We start from the raw sequence: 15000 nt of genomic DNA, 5'->3' as shown, positions 1-15000 counted from the left end.
TTACTTTTACAATTTTTTGTAAAGTGACCTTGAGGTCTTGAAAAGCGCTTTATAAATCCTTTTTTAAATTGTGTGTGTTTATTTGTATTTAAACAATATTTTTTTTATTTCAGTTTGATTTATTTTAGCAAAAAAATTAGATATTGTTTTTAAAGCCACCTTGAGGTCTTGAAAGGCGTCATATAAATTAAAAAAATATTAATTTTTGGGGTGTTTATTTGTATTTTTTATACATTTTTATTTCAGTTTCTGTTATTTTAGTATTCATTTTTTTAAAGCGACCTTGAGGTCTTGAAAGGCACTATATAAATAAACTTTTTTTTTCTCTTTTCTATTTCAGTTTGAGTTATTTTAGTATAAGAAGTTAAATGAAAATGTTTAAATGTAAGTTTTATTTTAATTCGAGTGCATTAACATTCATATTTCCAGTATAATCACGCCGAGCCGATGTTCTGGGCACAGTTGCACTGACAGATAACTGATGGAAAAGCTTTTGAGGAGTCTGAAGAAAAGCACACCTGTCCCAACTAAAGCCTTTCAAGCTCTTCCACCGGCAGGTTAACAGACAGTCAACAGTAAAGAAGCCGATTTGAATTGCCTTTGTCCCAGTTTAGGTGACATAAACCCGACAGACAATCAAGTGGAACGTGAAATAAAAGCATGATTTTCCTAGTGCGCGGCTCCTGTTAGAGCGCCGAGCCCTTCAGCCGCACGGCTCCATTTGCATGGCAGGTCCAGTTAAATGAGGAGACCAGATTCTCTCTACCTGGCATGCAAACCAGCGGAGCAGCAGTTAAAGCAGCGCGCGCACACACAGGTGTGTCCTCTCTCCAGAGATATGGAAATCCTCCGCTCTGAGATTCACTCTCCAGACACCGTAGAGTGGACTTCATCAGAGGAGCTCGAGGATGCCGCGCTCGTTCCTGGTGAAGAGGAAGCAGTCGATGTGTGGAGGATGGCAGTGGACGGAGCCGGACCTCAGCCTCGGGCCCACCGCAGGTACATGAACACATGAACACATGAACACATGAACACATGAACACATGAACACATGAACACATGAACACATGAACACCTGAACACATGAACACCTGAACACATGAACACCTGAACACCTGAACACCTGAACACATGAAGACCTGAACACCTGAACACATGAACACATGAACACCTGAACACATGAACACCTGAACACCTGAACACCTGAACACCTGAACACATGAACACCTGAACACATGAACACATGAACACCTGAACACCTGAACACCTGAACACATGAACACATGAACACATGAACACCTGAACACCTGAACACATGAACACATGAACAGATGAACACCTGAACACCTGCGCATCATTTACTCAGAGATATGAACAAAAGCTCCTGCAGTAACATTCGTTCAAAGTTATCTGGCGTTTAATAATCTTCTCAAAATGTCAGCACAAATCATTTTTTATACAGGGTTCATGGAATGTTCAGTTGGATGTTCATCTGCCGTTTTTTAAATGTAACAAATTGTTTCAGAAAGTTCAGAGAACATTCAAATGTAACATTCCATAATGTTTGAAGAATGATACAATGTAACGTTCCATAATGTTTGAAGAATGATACAATGTAACGTTCCATAATGTTTGAAGAATGATACAATGTAACATTCCATAATGTTTGAAGAATGATACAATGTAACGTTCCATAATGTTTGAAGAATGATATAATGTAACGTTCCATAATGTTTGAAGAATGATACAATGTAACGTTCCATATTGTTTGAAGAATGATATAATGGAATGTTTCCATTAACGATCACATTACCAAGAAAAAACATTTTTAAAACATTTTAACTTTTAGAGAACATTCAGAAATAACTGGAACGTTAGTGAAACGTTCTGAATTTATCTCATCTTTGATGAAGTTTGAATAATTGATTCTGCTATTTTCCTGTTATCACTGTGAAGCTGATTTAAAACAACCTGTCCAGTATAAAGTGCTGTAGAAATAAAGCTGTAAAATATGTAATATATATATATATATATACAATATATATATATATATATATAGGTGCTGAAAATAAAACAAAAAAACAGAGAAATTTGTATTTTATTTTATTATATTTAAAAAAAAAATTTGCTAAAACAAACAAAAACCTGAGGAATTTTTTTTATTGTATTTTAATTATTTATTTGTGCTGAAAACCATTTAAAAAAACTGAGAAAAAAATATTTCATTTTATTATATATATAAAAAAATTGTGAAAACCAAACAAAAGAAAATTAGAATAAATATTTTATTTTATTATATTTTAATATTTTTTTGTACTGAAAACCAAACAAAAAGCCTGAGAAAAAGTATTTTATTATATTTTATATTTTGTGTGCTGAAAACCAAACAAAAAACCTGAGAAAATTCAATAAGTCTGAAATACGATGGGATCATCGGTCTCACGCTGGGTGAAGTCCTAGCCGCCTATGAGGTGATGGCCAACACTCACGCATTACAAGTCCAACCCGCTGAGCTTTGTGTTGTGGGCCCAAGGTGCTTTCTTCGGGTCATCAGATGGGTACGCTCCTTCAACAGTGTTTCGTCAATTAACCCACAACACCTCCAGAGGGCTTGACAGCTAACCCTAGCGTCCTGGGGCAGCCCCCTCGGCCCCTTGGGCTCCACAGCCAGTGCTCTTCTATGTTCCCTCCCTACCCTATGGGTTGTTCCATTGCTCGCAGCGCTTCAGCCACAGCCATCTTGATGCTGTCTCTGCTCTTCTTGTGATATTCGCCAAGAGCCGTCACCTACTGGGACCTCTTATACCAAGTCTGGACAGGGCGCTCCAAAGTGACTGCCCAGGTAATCCTCGGCAGCCTATTTCCACTGGCAAGTTCCATGCCCGTCATCCCACCTGTTGGCACTGTTGGGTGAGTGATTGGTACTTCCCAAGCTTTCTCTCATGGGCCTCTTCTATCCTGTCCTCCCATGGCACAGTCAGTTCAAGCAGCACCACCTGTTTTGTTGCTCTGGACCACGGAACTATGTCTGGTCTGAGAGTTGAGGTAGTGATCTCTGGAAACTTGAGCTGTCTCCGGAGGTTAACTCTCATGTCCCAGTCAGTAGCCGATGTCAGGATTCCTGCGCCAGTTGATGTCCCACTAGAGCTCTCCCCTGCTCAAACAAACCTGATCAAACGGGGTGCTGTCGTCCTCGTGCTGTTGTGGGTCTTCCTTCTCTCTTCCTCCAGGCCTGTAACTAGCACGGCAAGTATCTGGTCATGCCACTAGCTAAACTTGCCATCAGCCAGGCTAGCCTGACATGATGACAACACATGTTCAAGGCTTGCCGGTTTCCCACACAGCGTGTAGGCTGGGCTCTCAACCAGCCCCCAACGATGGAGATTCACTGGTCTTGGGAGGACATCGTATGTGGAGCACAGAAGGAGCATTTAATGCTCTTATCCTCCATATTCCTCCACCCCAATGGTCTTCCTTGGACACCGCCCGAACATGTCCACCTCCCCTGGTTTTTCATAGCTCCTGCCCTCGCTAGCCTATCCTCCTCCTCCACCATATGGAGCTCTTTCTGGACTAGGCTGTGGCGACCTTTGGCATTAGCATCCCTCCACCTAGCTCCGGTTATAACTCCTAGGCCCAGCCTGCCTTGGTTGACCATCCCCACGATGTCTTTGTGGCGTAGCCTTGCCTCTGCCACAGCCCTGCCGGCTGACCATTTCCTTCCTGTGCGGATGGTGATATCTGCCTGGCGGACCAATTGGTCACTACTGTCATGAAGCATTATCACCTGCCGGGTTTTGGCCACCTTAAACTCTTCAACCACAGATGTTAATGGCAGCTGTAACTTGCTTCCCGAGCTGTACAGGCCAATTGAAGAAAGGCTTTTGGGGACTGACAGCCATCTGCGAAGGAAGGTGTTGATCCTCCTTTCCAAGGCTTCAACTGTTGTTAACGGCACTTCATACATGAGCAGTGGCCTAAGAAGTCTTGGGAGCACACCATGCTGGTAGTCCCAGAGTTTGAATGTTCCAGGTATCCCACTCTTATCCAAGGCTCGCATCCAAGCTTCCGCCGCCTTCCTTCACACTCTCTCGGTCATTCAGTTCCGCTCTAAACCATTTTCCCAAGCTCTTAATGGGCCTCTCACTGACAGTGGGGATGAGGTCATTTCCAATCCTGAAGTAAAACTGGTCCTGCACCCATCCTTTCCTCAGCACAATGCTCCTTGACTTTGCTGGCTTAAACTCCATCCTGGCGCCTGCAATGATATTGAATAGATCTTCTAGAATCCACCGACCTTCTGGGAATGATCTTGCTGTTATGGTCAGGTCATCCATGAATGCGTTAACTGGAGCCTGCTGAATCCCGCTTGCCAGAACTGCACCTCTTCTAGGGTTTTTCACTGTCTTGACCAAGAGGTTCATTGCAGTTGCAAACAAGATAACCGAGATGGTGCATCCAGTTACGATGCCTTTATCTAACCGCTGCCAGCTGGTGGTGAAGTTCCCACAGGTGAATCACATCCTGAAACAGTTGAAATACTCCTGCAGGAGGTGCTGGACTTTCCCCGGGACATGGTACGCATGTAGTGTGAGATCCACCAGCTTGTGAGGGACAGTTCCGTATGCATTGGATATATCGAGCCACAGGACTGTAAGATCACCATGGTTCCGTTTTGCATCCTCAATTATCTTTGAGATGACGCAGAAAGGATGAAGCAGAAAAGTGGGTAGTCTGCTCGCTAATATTCCAAAAAATATCTTACCCTCCACATTCAGAAGGGAGATGGTACGGAACTGCTTTATGCTCGATGAGTTTTCCTCTTTGGGAATAAAACACCCCTCTGCAATGAGCCACTCACCTGGAAGACGATTCCCCCTCCAGAGCTTCCAGAGTCTCCTTCTCAGCCGCTCGCATTGTTTATACACTTTGTATGGAATCCCATTGGGTCCCGGTGTTGAGCCAGCCCTTTCCCTTTTGAGAAAGTCATTAACCTCCTTCCATGAGGGTTCTTGGTCAGCAAACTTGGTAGTTGGTTCTGCAAGTTTCATCAAGGTCTCTCCGATCTCAAGTTTGGTACCCCTTGCTGGATCGCTGTGTGTACTTGAGAGGTACTTCTCTACCTCTTCCCTTGATGCCTGGATTTGACCCGATCTTTTGTCCCCCAGGAGCTTAGACAGGTAGGCGAACGCATTCTTGGTGAACTTCTCCCTCTGCTTTGCCCGCCGTCTTCGGTCTCTCCTGAAGTACTCTGCTCCGCATAAGGTTTTTATGTGCTCTCTTAGGTTGTCCCGGATTTCATTCAAAGCTGTTTTTTCCTCCTCTTCAGCTTGCCTGAAAGCTTTCCTGAGCCTCAGAAATCAGCACAAAGTTGTTTGATCTCCTTAATCCTGCGATTCTCCCTCAGCTGCACAGGTGTTGATTGGCAAGATCTCATCTGTTTTACGGCCAGTTGATTGCATGCTCCCCTGCCTCCTGGCTGTGCTGCAAGTGCTGCTGGCTGCTGCCACTCTGCCCTGGTGTTTCCCTCAGAGGTACATCCGAAATGGCATTGCCCGCGCTCTCTCTGCTGTGTGCCTGGAGATTCTGGGTACTGTGGTTGGCCACCGGTCCCAGCCTCTCCTCCGTCTCACCAGGTTACCCTGTGCGTTGCACACTACTAGGGCGCAGGCAACCCATTTTTGCCTGATGGATCTTAAGGCTTTTTGTGTTTTGCAAACTTTCCCACATGTGCAAACCACAGCTGTACCGTCATGCTGTGTCAAAGTCCGATTTATACTTTCCGAGGTTGTTGCCATGGTCCGTCCTGTAGGTCGATCCTCCTCCCCCGCTCTCGCCCGATCTTATCACGTACTTGTTCATAGTGTTTTGGGTTCCTCCTCACGGAAGATGTGTTTTGGCCTGCCAAGCCGCCACACCCCTGACCAGTCTTCTAAAAATATTAATGAAACAAAGAAGAAAAAAAACTGAGAATTTGTATTTTATTTTATTATATATATTTTTTTTAATTGTGCTGAAAGCTAAACAAAAAACCTGAGGAAAAAAGTCTCATGAGCAACACGGGAGCGATAATCGATTAATGTGGGATATTCTGTTTGATCTAATGAGTGTTTGTATGTGTGTGCGTGTGTGTGTGTGTGTGTGTGTGTGTGTGTGTGTGTGTGTGTGTGTGTGTGTGTGTGTGTGTGTGTGTGTGTTTCAGTAGCTGTACAGACACACAGTGCTGCTGGTCTAGAATCAGTGTCGGAGTGCGTCCATAAACACACACCTGCTTCTGAAGATCTGGCACGTCGCAGAGAGGATTATGGGATGGAGAGAGTTCAGGCGTCTCAGAGTTCACTTCCTCTTCCTCTTCCTCCCGCTGCATTAACATCAGCACCGCTGAACAAGGTGACGACAAACATGAACTACACATCTCACATCCTCTCAAACGTTCATCCAGTAACATGAACTGAACGTTCGTTTAGAGTTATCAGGGGTCTCATTTACAAAACTGTGTGTAGGATCCTTACTAAAAGTGTATGCGCGCCCGAAAGCCAAAAATGGCGTATGCCAAAAATATTCAGACTTCCCTTTATAAACCCCAGTCAGCGGAAGATTGTGTTCTCATGCGACTCCTCCCCGAAATATCCATATATGAGCTTACAACGCCTTGTTTTACTATGCAGATCCTCATCTGCATATCATTTGCATATGCATATTTATCCACGTGATTCCATGTTTAACGGTACAAGACATTAGGAAAATATGAGATATGGATGTGTGTCATATTACATTGCTAAAAAAGCATTTTGTAGCCGATCCTTGCATTGTTTTTCAATAAATAAATCAAATAGGCCTAATATAAAATACATTCTAAAGAACGTTTTTCTCAATCTTTTCCACTGGCCAAATAGTATTTTTAATTGCTTTATATTTTTAATGGAAACTGGCCTTATTGAGCATTACTGATCATTATTTGTGTGAAAATATTTTCTCAGACCACGAGTTCTGCTATTATCATGCGCTGAGCAAACATTGTAACACAGCATGCCTCAGGAAAAGTGTTCAAAGCAGCGCATCCTCTACGAATATTACTATTTATTAGAATATAAAAACGAGTTAACCTCTCGGTAATGATTTGATGTAATTTAAGTGCTCAACCCCATTAATGAGAATGGCATATTTAATCTAAAAGTGTATATCAGATGTAAAACATAGTTTAAATCATTCTTTTATTATGTTAACTTTTAATGTTCCTTTCTTTCATTTCCATTGGTGTCGTTAAACTGCTCCGTCTCTAATGTTCGTCTGCATGATCAGAGTAACTTACAGATGTACTTACACATTCTCCCGGCAAGTGTGTTTTTATAATTCATAACTCATGCGTGTGAAGTGGCGTACGGCTCTTTCAGGGCCTGTTTTGTGCGACGCAACGGTTATAAACGAGACCCTGCTCTGTAATAAGCGTTACGAATGCATTGCTCATGGAATGTTTCAGTTGGATGTTGGTCTAATGTTTTATAAATGCAACTTGTTTCAGAGAACATTGAGTGTTTACCTGCACATGCATGTGTTCCTCTGATACAGGCGCGTGACTCCGGCGGCTTGTCTGAGTTTCTGTGTTCGGTGTGTCATAAAGCGTTCCCGCTCCAGCGCATGTTGACTCGACACCTGAAGTGTCACAGTCTGATCAAGAGACACCCGTGCAGATACTGCGGGAAAGGCTTCAATGACACCTTCGACCTCAAGAGACACATGCGCACACACACCGGTGAGAAAAGTATTTGATGTCCCCAGAGTGTTTATGTGAAGTGTTAGCTCAAAATACCCCACAGATGTTATTTTTATATAGCATGTTAAAATGATCACTTGTTGAGGGTGAGCAAAAAACACACTGTTTTTGTGTCTGTCCCTTTAAATGCAAATGAGCTGCTGCTCCCGGCACAGGGGGCGGAGCTTCAAGAGCTGGTATCCTTTTACCTCACACACACACACAGAAAATTACAAAAACCTTTAAGCCTTTTTTGTTCAAACCGGAGTCAGACAAAGATGGAGAGACTCAAGAAGAAGTGACAACATGTAGAAGCAACAGGACATTTCTGATGGTTAGTTGATTAGCATATTCTGTCATTTAAATCTATAAATCGTGTTCCAGGGGCGGGGTTTATGTAAATTTTAGGGTTTGTGATGTCACTAACCCGGGAGGAATGTCGTGTAGTTCCTACCAGCCGTTTGTTGTCGTCCTTAAAAAGTGATTTCTGTAAAAGCAAATCTCTCCCTTTGCTCTGAACTTTGAGCGCTGTAACTTTGCAGATGTTGTTTGTGCTCAAACAGCAACATTACACACTAACTAAAGTTAGAAAAGTGAAATCATAATCAACGACCCCTTTAACATGACATAGAATAATAGAATAGAATAAAAGGCTAACAAGACCAATGACTATATCAGCGTCACACCGGAGCATGATATCTGTTTATTTTAAGCGCTGCAGTTTTCTATGTGAATATATAGTAAAGTGTAATTTATTCCTGTGATCAAAGCTGAATTTTCAGCATCATTACTCCAGTCTTCAGTGTCACATGATCCTTCAGAAATCACTATAATATAATGATTTTATGCTCAAGAAACATTTATGATTATTATCAATGTTAAAAATAGTTTATTTTTGGTGAAAACTGATGCATTTTATTTTTCATGATTCTCTGTTGGAAAAGAAAATAAAAAAACAGCATTTATTTTAAATAGAATCTTCATTATAAATGCCTTTACTGTCACTTTTGATCAATTTAATGATTCTTTGAGCATAGAATCTTTATAAATGATCAATTTAATGCATAGGCTTAATCTTACCGACCGCAGTGTCGTATCGGAGACAGTGTGTGTTGTGAGTTCTGAGTGTGTGTGTGTGTGTGCCCTGTGCGCAGGTATCCGCCCGTACAGGTGTGAACTGTGTGAGAAGGCCTTCACTCAACGCTGCTCTCTGGAGTCTCACCTGAGGAAGATCCACGGCGTGAGGCAACAGTACGCGTACCGGCAGCGGCGCTCCAAGATCTTCGTGTGCGAGGACTGTGGCTTCACCTCGAGCCGGCCCGATGAATACTTCCTCCACGTGCGACAGCAGCACCCGAGCAGCCCGGCCCTGCGCCGCTACTACCGCAAACACCTGCTGGAGAACCCGTCGAACCACGGCATCGGGCCCTTCGTGCTGTATCCCTCCGCCGGCCTCTACATGTGAACAACACCAGCATCAAACACTCAAGCAGGCTCTCAGTGACCAACAAACGTTCTTACAGTAACATCAACGTTATCTGCTCCTTAATAATGTTCTCACACAAAACATCGTTCAAGGACTGTTTTTTCCTGAAACGTTCAGTTTTGACATTTTCTTAGTGTTACTACTTGTTTCAGAAGAGCATTCAAAAGTAACATTCCAATGATGTTTGAACATTTAGGAAAAACGTTTTCATAACTTAATGGGTTATGATTAACTCATTATTTATTTTTGTGAGATGGGTATGACACGCAATATTTTCTTATTTATTTTAGTAGGGATGCACCGATATGAACATTTTGGCCGATAACCGATAATTCTTTATATTTGAAAGCAGATAACCAATAATTCTTTAGATTTGAAAGTTGATAACCGATAATTCTTTGTGTTTGAAAGTTGATAACCGATAATTCTTTATATTTGAAAGTTGATAACCGATAATTCTTTGTGTTTGAAAGTTGATAACCGATAATTCTTTATATTTGAAAGTTGATAACCGATAATTCTTTGTGTTTGAAAGTTGATAACCGATAATTCTTTGTGTTTGAAAGTTTATAACCGATAATTCTTTATATTTGAAAGTTGATAACCGATAATTCTTTATATTTGAAAGTTGATAACCGATAATTCTTTGTGTTTGAAAGTTGATAACCGATAAATCTTTATATTTGAAAGTTGATAACCGATAATTCTTTGTGTTTGAAAGTTGATAACCGATAAATCTTTATATTTGAAAGGCGATGACCGATAATTCTTTGTGTTTGAAAGTTGATAACTGATAATTCTTTGTGTTTGAAAGTTGATAACCGATAATTCTTTGTGTTTGAAAGTTGATAACCGATAATTCTTTATATTTGAAAGCCGATAACCGATAATTCTTTATATCTGAAAGTTGATAACCGATAATTCTTTAATTTGAAAGCCGATAACCGATAATTCTTTATATTTGAAAACCGATAACCGATATATTGGTTGATAAATCTGAATCCAAACATTTATATAATTTTGAGAGCCTGATTACAGAAACAAAAGTCTCACCATTAAAAGCCACGTCCCAAACACACAATTATAATGATGTTTTCTTCTCTTTATAATGTTATGTAGCCGATATGACACACTTGCGCTGCACATGTTGACCTGAACTGTGTTTTCCTTTTTTCGAGGGATTCCAATCCTATTTCAAGCAATTCAAACCATCATGTTGAACAGTCGCATCTGAAGAGTCTCAGCTGAAGGAAATAATACTTTATTTATCAGCTTTGCTTTAATATATCATCCACATTTTCCTATCTAGCCAATAATGATAACATTAAAAATGAACATCATCGGCCGACTCCGATATAGTGACCAATATATCGTGCATCCCTATATTTTAGCACTCGAGGAATTAAACATGCAGCATAGATGACAACAATGTAACATACTTATGTTTGTGTTGCATAATGCATAATATTTCACATGCTATTTAATTTCTGCCTTCTGAACACAACACGAGCTGTGAGATCTGCTGCATGTCGTCTCATTGTCTTCAATAAACCTGATTCTTTTACACCCTTTCAGAGGGGAATAATGTCATGAATGTTCATGCTGCGGCTAACAGCTGTAACAACACACACTTCACTGCTGTGCTGACAAAATACAGTTTATACACAACAATATAACTATATAACAATCAGTTATAGTCACTTTCAAGGCCGTTTTAATGACCTCAAAGTTTGAAAATTCTTACCTGAAAACAAATGAGAACACATTTTTAACATTAAATATAACCATTTTCCCAAAAAATATCACTTAATATTATCTGTATTTATTCCATGAAGGTAAATGAAGAGAGAACAATCTCTTTTGAATGAAATATTCCTAAACACCATGCGACTGACATCAGAGAAACATGAACATACAGTATGAAAGTGTTGTTAAATGATTGAAATATTAACTTAAACTATACTTTAGCTCAAAGCGTTTGGGAATCGCTGTAATGTGACTGAATGTTTGTCGTTGCTGTTACCCGAGGCTGTAATATCTGTAAACAGCAGCAGATCCTCCAGTAGAGGGAGCAATAACACAATCACAGATAATCACAGTCACAGGAGTCTTTACAATCAAACTTAAAGGATTAGTTCACCTCAAAATGAACATTTCCTAATAATTGACTCACCGCAAATGCCATCCAAGATATCATGTCTTTCTTTCCTCAGTGGAAGAGAAATTCATTTTTTTGAGGAAAACATTTCTGGATTTTTCTTCGAATAATGGACTTCAATGGCAACCAACATTTTGAAGTCCAAATCAATGCAGTTTCAAAGATCTTTGAAGTGCTTTAACGGCTGTGCACTACCAGCTGAGGAGGAGGAGCTTTTCTAGCGAAACGATGGGTCATTTAAAAAAAAAAAAAAAAAAAAAAATATATATATATATATATATATATATATATACTTTTTAACTACAATTGTTCGGATTGAGCTGATCTGCAACGCGCTGGGAACCACGTCATCATCACGTTGAAAGGTCAGGCTCGTTGAAGTCCTTTATTCGAATGAAAATCCAGAAATGTTTTCCTAAAAAAACTTAATTTCTCTTCCACTGAGGAAAAAAAGACATGATATCTTGGATGGCATTTGCGGTGAGTAAATTATTAGGAAATTTTCATTTTGACCAATCCTTTAAAACATGCACAAATAAAACTAATACCATATGAGTGAAGTAGAGCAAGATCTATGATAACAACACAACCAGTGGCGTAACGAGCTAACACCGGCCCTTATGCAGGATTGTCGAGGCGGGGCCCCTACTACAGCATCAGCATGTGATGACACAATGTCCACGAGTAGGCTACCATGAAGGACAGGATAGGATCATAGAGAGTATTCAATGATCAGTAAAATATGTTGTTGTCATTATTTATTCAAATAAATTCGCGATAAAGTAAAATGCGATCTGACTAAAAGTAGTAAAATGCGATAGGGGGCCCCGGCTGTCAATCAATATCTTGCAGTCACGCGGGCCCCTGATTGGTCCGAGCCCGTAAGCATTCCCTGCTTACTGAAAGTTACGCCTATGAACAGAACCATAAAGTAACTGAAAAAACAGCGACTTATACAACGTTACAGTTCAAATAATACAGCTTTTGACAAAACAAAATGTTTTATAAAATAATAAACATCACATTTCAGCCTTTGAACCATTTTTAAGAAAAGTATATGTAGCCTATATTTACATTCGTTTCGGAATCTTTTGTAACATTATAAATGTATTTACTGTCACTTTTGATAAAATTGATGTAGCCTATCCTTGCTGAATAAAAGTAATAATTAATTTTTTTCAATCATAGTGTAGTTCTGTAGTTCACTGTGATCCGCCTCAACCGAACCTGACAAGAAACAGAAGCCACGCCCACTCCACACAGATCATACAAGCCACGCCCACTCCAGGCAGATAATACAAGCCACGCCCACATCACGCAGATCATACAAGCCACGCCCACTCCACGCAGATCATACAAGCCACGCCCACTCCACACAGAGTGGATCAACTGAAAATGTCTTTATCATTTAAGAATTGGAAGAAGCTTCATTAAACTATTTAAATCGCGAGATAAAAGTGTTTAACAAACGGACAGACATTTTCCCAGAATGAAAATATCTCACACTGTGTTAAATAAATAAGCCAACTTTATTTCTAAGTCACTCATTCTTAAATGTTGTTTAATGCTTAAAACAACTTCACTTCTTGTTTTGAACAAAATGGCATATATGATGTAGTTTGATGGATCAGTGAACAGGAACTCATGAACACAAACACGTGATATAACAGATGGCACTCAGCGGACTGTGTGTGTGTGTGTGTGTGTGTGTGTGTGTGTGTGTGTGTGTGTGTGTGTGTGTGTGAGTCTGTGTTTCTCCAGCTCCAGCCCTTTTTTGTTGTGTTGCTCAGTCATCCTCTCTCTCTCTGCTGTGTGTGTGTGTGTGTGTGACTTTTATTGTGTTTTGTTACTATCAAACATAGATCTTGTCTAAATTATCAAATAATATTTCAAACAAAATAAATACTTGACTTAAATTATGTTGTCAAGTTACCTTTATTTATACAACGCTTTTACAATACAGAGTGTTTCAAAGCAGCTTTACAGAGAGAACAGGAAAATAATGCAACAGAGTTTGTTTCCAGAAGAAAATAGCGTCACAGTCCAGCTTAAGTAAGTTCAGTTCATTTAAATATATAACGGCTCTGGAGTAAACCGTGATGTCATCGTCCTGCTCAGTTCAGTTCAGTTCTAATGCTGTCAGTGCAGGAGTCAAGGTGTGGTGTAGGCTGAAGACGAAGAGGCAACAAGCTCCAATACAAACTTTTACTATTAATATAATTTCAACAGATTATGATTAACAAGACACAGGTGGAACAGATGATGAACTAAATGACAGTAACCATAGAAACAGATGAATGGCGGGAAAACAGAACAAAGGAAGACATGTGACTTGTGGGTGACTGTGACGGGGGGGACGGGCGTCCTGGAGTCTTCCTCAGGAGGGTCAGCAGGGTCTACAGGACCGAAGACTCCAGGACGGTACCGGCAGTGCAGGAGACGAGGGCGGAGCAGAAGGCCAGGGCGGAGACGACCCTTCGGGCGACCATGGCGGATCGTCCTTCGTGGCCTTTCCGTGGAGGGGTCTGGCCGACGTATAGCCCCCCCCCCAAAAAAAATTAATTCTTGGGCGGAGCTATGGGCACTGGCTCAGGGACAGGCTTTCAGGCGGCGAGGCGGCCATCTTGGCTGGAGGTGAGGGTTCAGTGGAGACTGACCAGGCATGAACAGTCTCTGGCTCGGCAGTGCTGATGTGAAGCGCAGGCTCGGTAGACTTGACGTGAAGAAATTTTGGTAGATTTACAATGCTAATAACCATGGAAATGCGTCATTACAGTCTGTAAATATCTCTTAACAACACAATGCAATCACAAGTAAGACTGTCTGTTAATAAAGTATCTGGTAAGAATATATTCTACATTAACAATGCGTTAAATCACATTACACATTAATCAACTTAAGTGACAGGTGTCCAATTACAACTGACTTCTGGAAAAGGGGAAGTAACCAATGACATTTGAGGTTATTAAAACAGTAAGTCCCGCCCCTCGACTGCCAAAAATACAATTGTTGGAGCGAGCAAAAGCAGCAGGGAGAGCAGATCGAGCGCGAGAGCGTGTGGAATGATCATGTGCGCGCGCGAGGGCTTGTATTGCGCGCAGAGGAGATGTCATGAGCGCGCGCAGGGTATGAATGATCTCGCGAGTTCCCGTTTCGTCGCGTGTAGATCTGTTATCCTCTCGCGAAATTCATTTACCGCGCGCGCCAACATCAGTTGTGTGCTCGGTAGCCTAGAAATCTAGACACCCTAGCGGCAGCAAAAATTATTTTGCAGAAAGTGTGGTCTAGCAACTATCCGTTGGCATTCCAGCTGGAAAAACCAAACTCTGGTCAGGCCAATCACATCGTGTATAGAGTTGGTGGGCGGGCTTAACATAATGACGGCAGAGTTGTGACGGTTCTGCCTGATTTCCATAGGTGATTTGAATTCCCTGCTACTTGAAAACAAAGAAGATGCTGCTGGCGAACAGCGGTCTTTCGAATCGGCTTTGGCCGCGACTCTGGATGACTTGAATATAGGAGAACGTCACTTAGGTCATTCTTAAAAAAGGAAGATGTGTTCGGAGTTTTGACGACCGGATACGGCAAAAGTTTAATATATCA

At 41.2% G+C, this 15000-nt stretch overlaps 3 protein-coding genes across 4 annotated transcripts in view; 2 read left to right on the top strand and 1 right to left on the bottom strand.

The window, feature by feature from the left end:
* Positions 1-7720, bottom strand: part of vaspa (vasodilator stimulated phosphoprotein a) — a 56013-nt gene extending 48293 nt beyond the window's left edge. The window contains exons 1-2 of the mRNA XM_077243856.1: positions 7541-7720; positions 6269-6381 (exon numbers count right to left, since the gene is read on the bottom strand). The gene's annotated coding sequence lies outside the window, so the exon portion shown is untranslated. The remainder of the gene's footprint in view (positions 1-6268; positions 6382-7540) is intronic.
* Positions 433-10813, top strand: LOC143750662 (putative transcription factor ovo-like protein 3). 2 transcript variants are annotated; one of them, XM_077243863.1, is made up of 4 exons: positions 433-999; positions 6206-6390; positions 7570-7753; positions 8908-10813. In XM_077243863.1, exons 1-4 carry the CDS (start codon positions 909-911, stop codon positions 9216-9218), a joined length of 771 nt encoding a protein of 256 aa, XP_077099978.1. In that variant the 5' UTR covers positions 433-908; the 3' UTR covers positions 9219-10813. The 2 variants fall into 2 exon arrangements, with proteins under 2 accessions (XP_077099978.1, XP_077099977.1); XM_077243862.1 differs by having other exon boundaries at positions 6203-6390.
* A 3607-nt stretch (positions 10814-14420) lies between these two features.
* Positions 14421-15000, top strand: part of LOC143750649 (uncharacterized) — a 10588-nt gene continuing 10008 nt past the window's right edge. Inside the window, exon 1 of the mRNA XM_077243840.1 lies at positions 14421-14523. Within this exon, the coding sequence (XP_077099955.1) occupies positions 14460-14523 (64 nt within the window). The 5' untranslated portion in view covers positions 14421-14459. The remainder of the gene's footprint in view (positions 14524-15000) is intronic.

This window comes from Siphateles boraxobius, unplaced genomic scaffold, assembly GCF_051911475.1.
Source record: "Siphateles boraxobius isolate OS27281-9 unplaced genomic scaffold, OSU_SipBor_1 25, whole genome shotgun sequence".
Classification (NCBI taxonomy): domain Eukaryota; kingdom Metazoa; phylum Chordata; class Actinopteri; order Cypriniformes; family Leuciscidae; genus Siphateles; species Siphateles boraxobius.
This window is presented reverse-complemented; position numbering and strand designations above follow the sequence as displayed.

What these genes read in the sequence shown, in the direction of transcription:
- LOC143750662 (XM_077243862.1), top strand. Translation starts at nt 909, where the DNA reads ATGCCGCGCTCGTTCCTGGTGAAGAGGAAGCAGTCGATGTGTGGAGGA. An exon ending in CATCAGCACCGCTGAACAAG is followed by an intron (nt 6,391 to 7,569) that starts GTGACGACAAAC and finishes CCTCTGATACAG; the next exon opens with GCGCGTGACTCCGGCGGCTT. An exon ending in ACACATGCGCACACACACCG is followed by an intron (nt 7,754 to 8,907) that starts GTGAGAAAAGTA and finishes CCCTGTGCGCAG; the next exon opens with GTATCCGCCCGTACAGGTGT.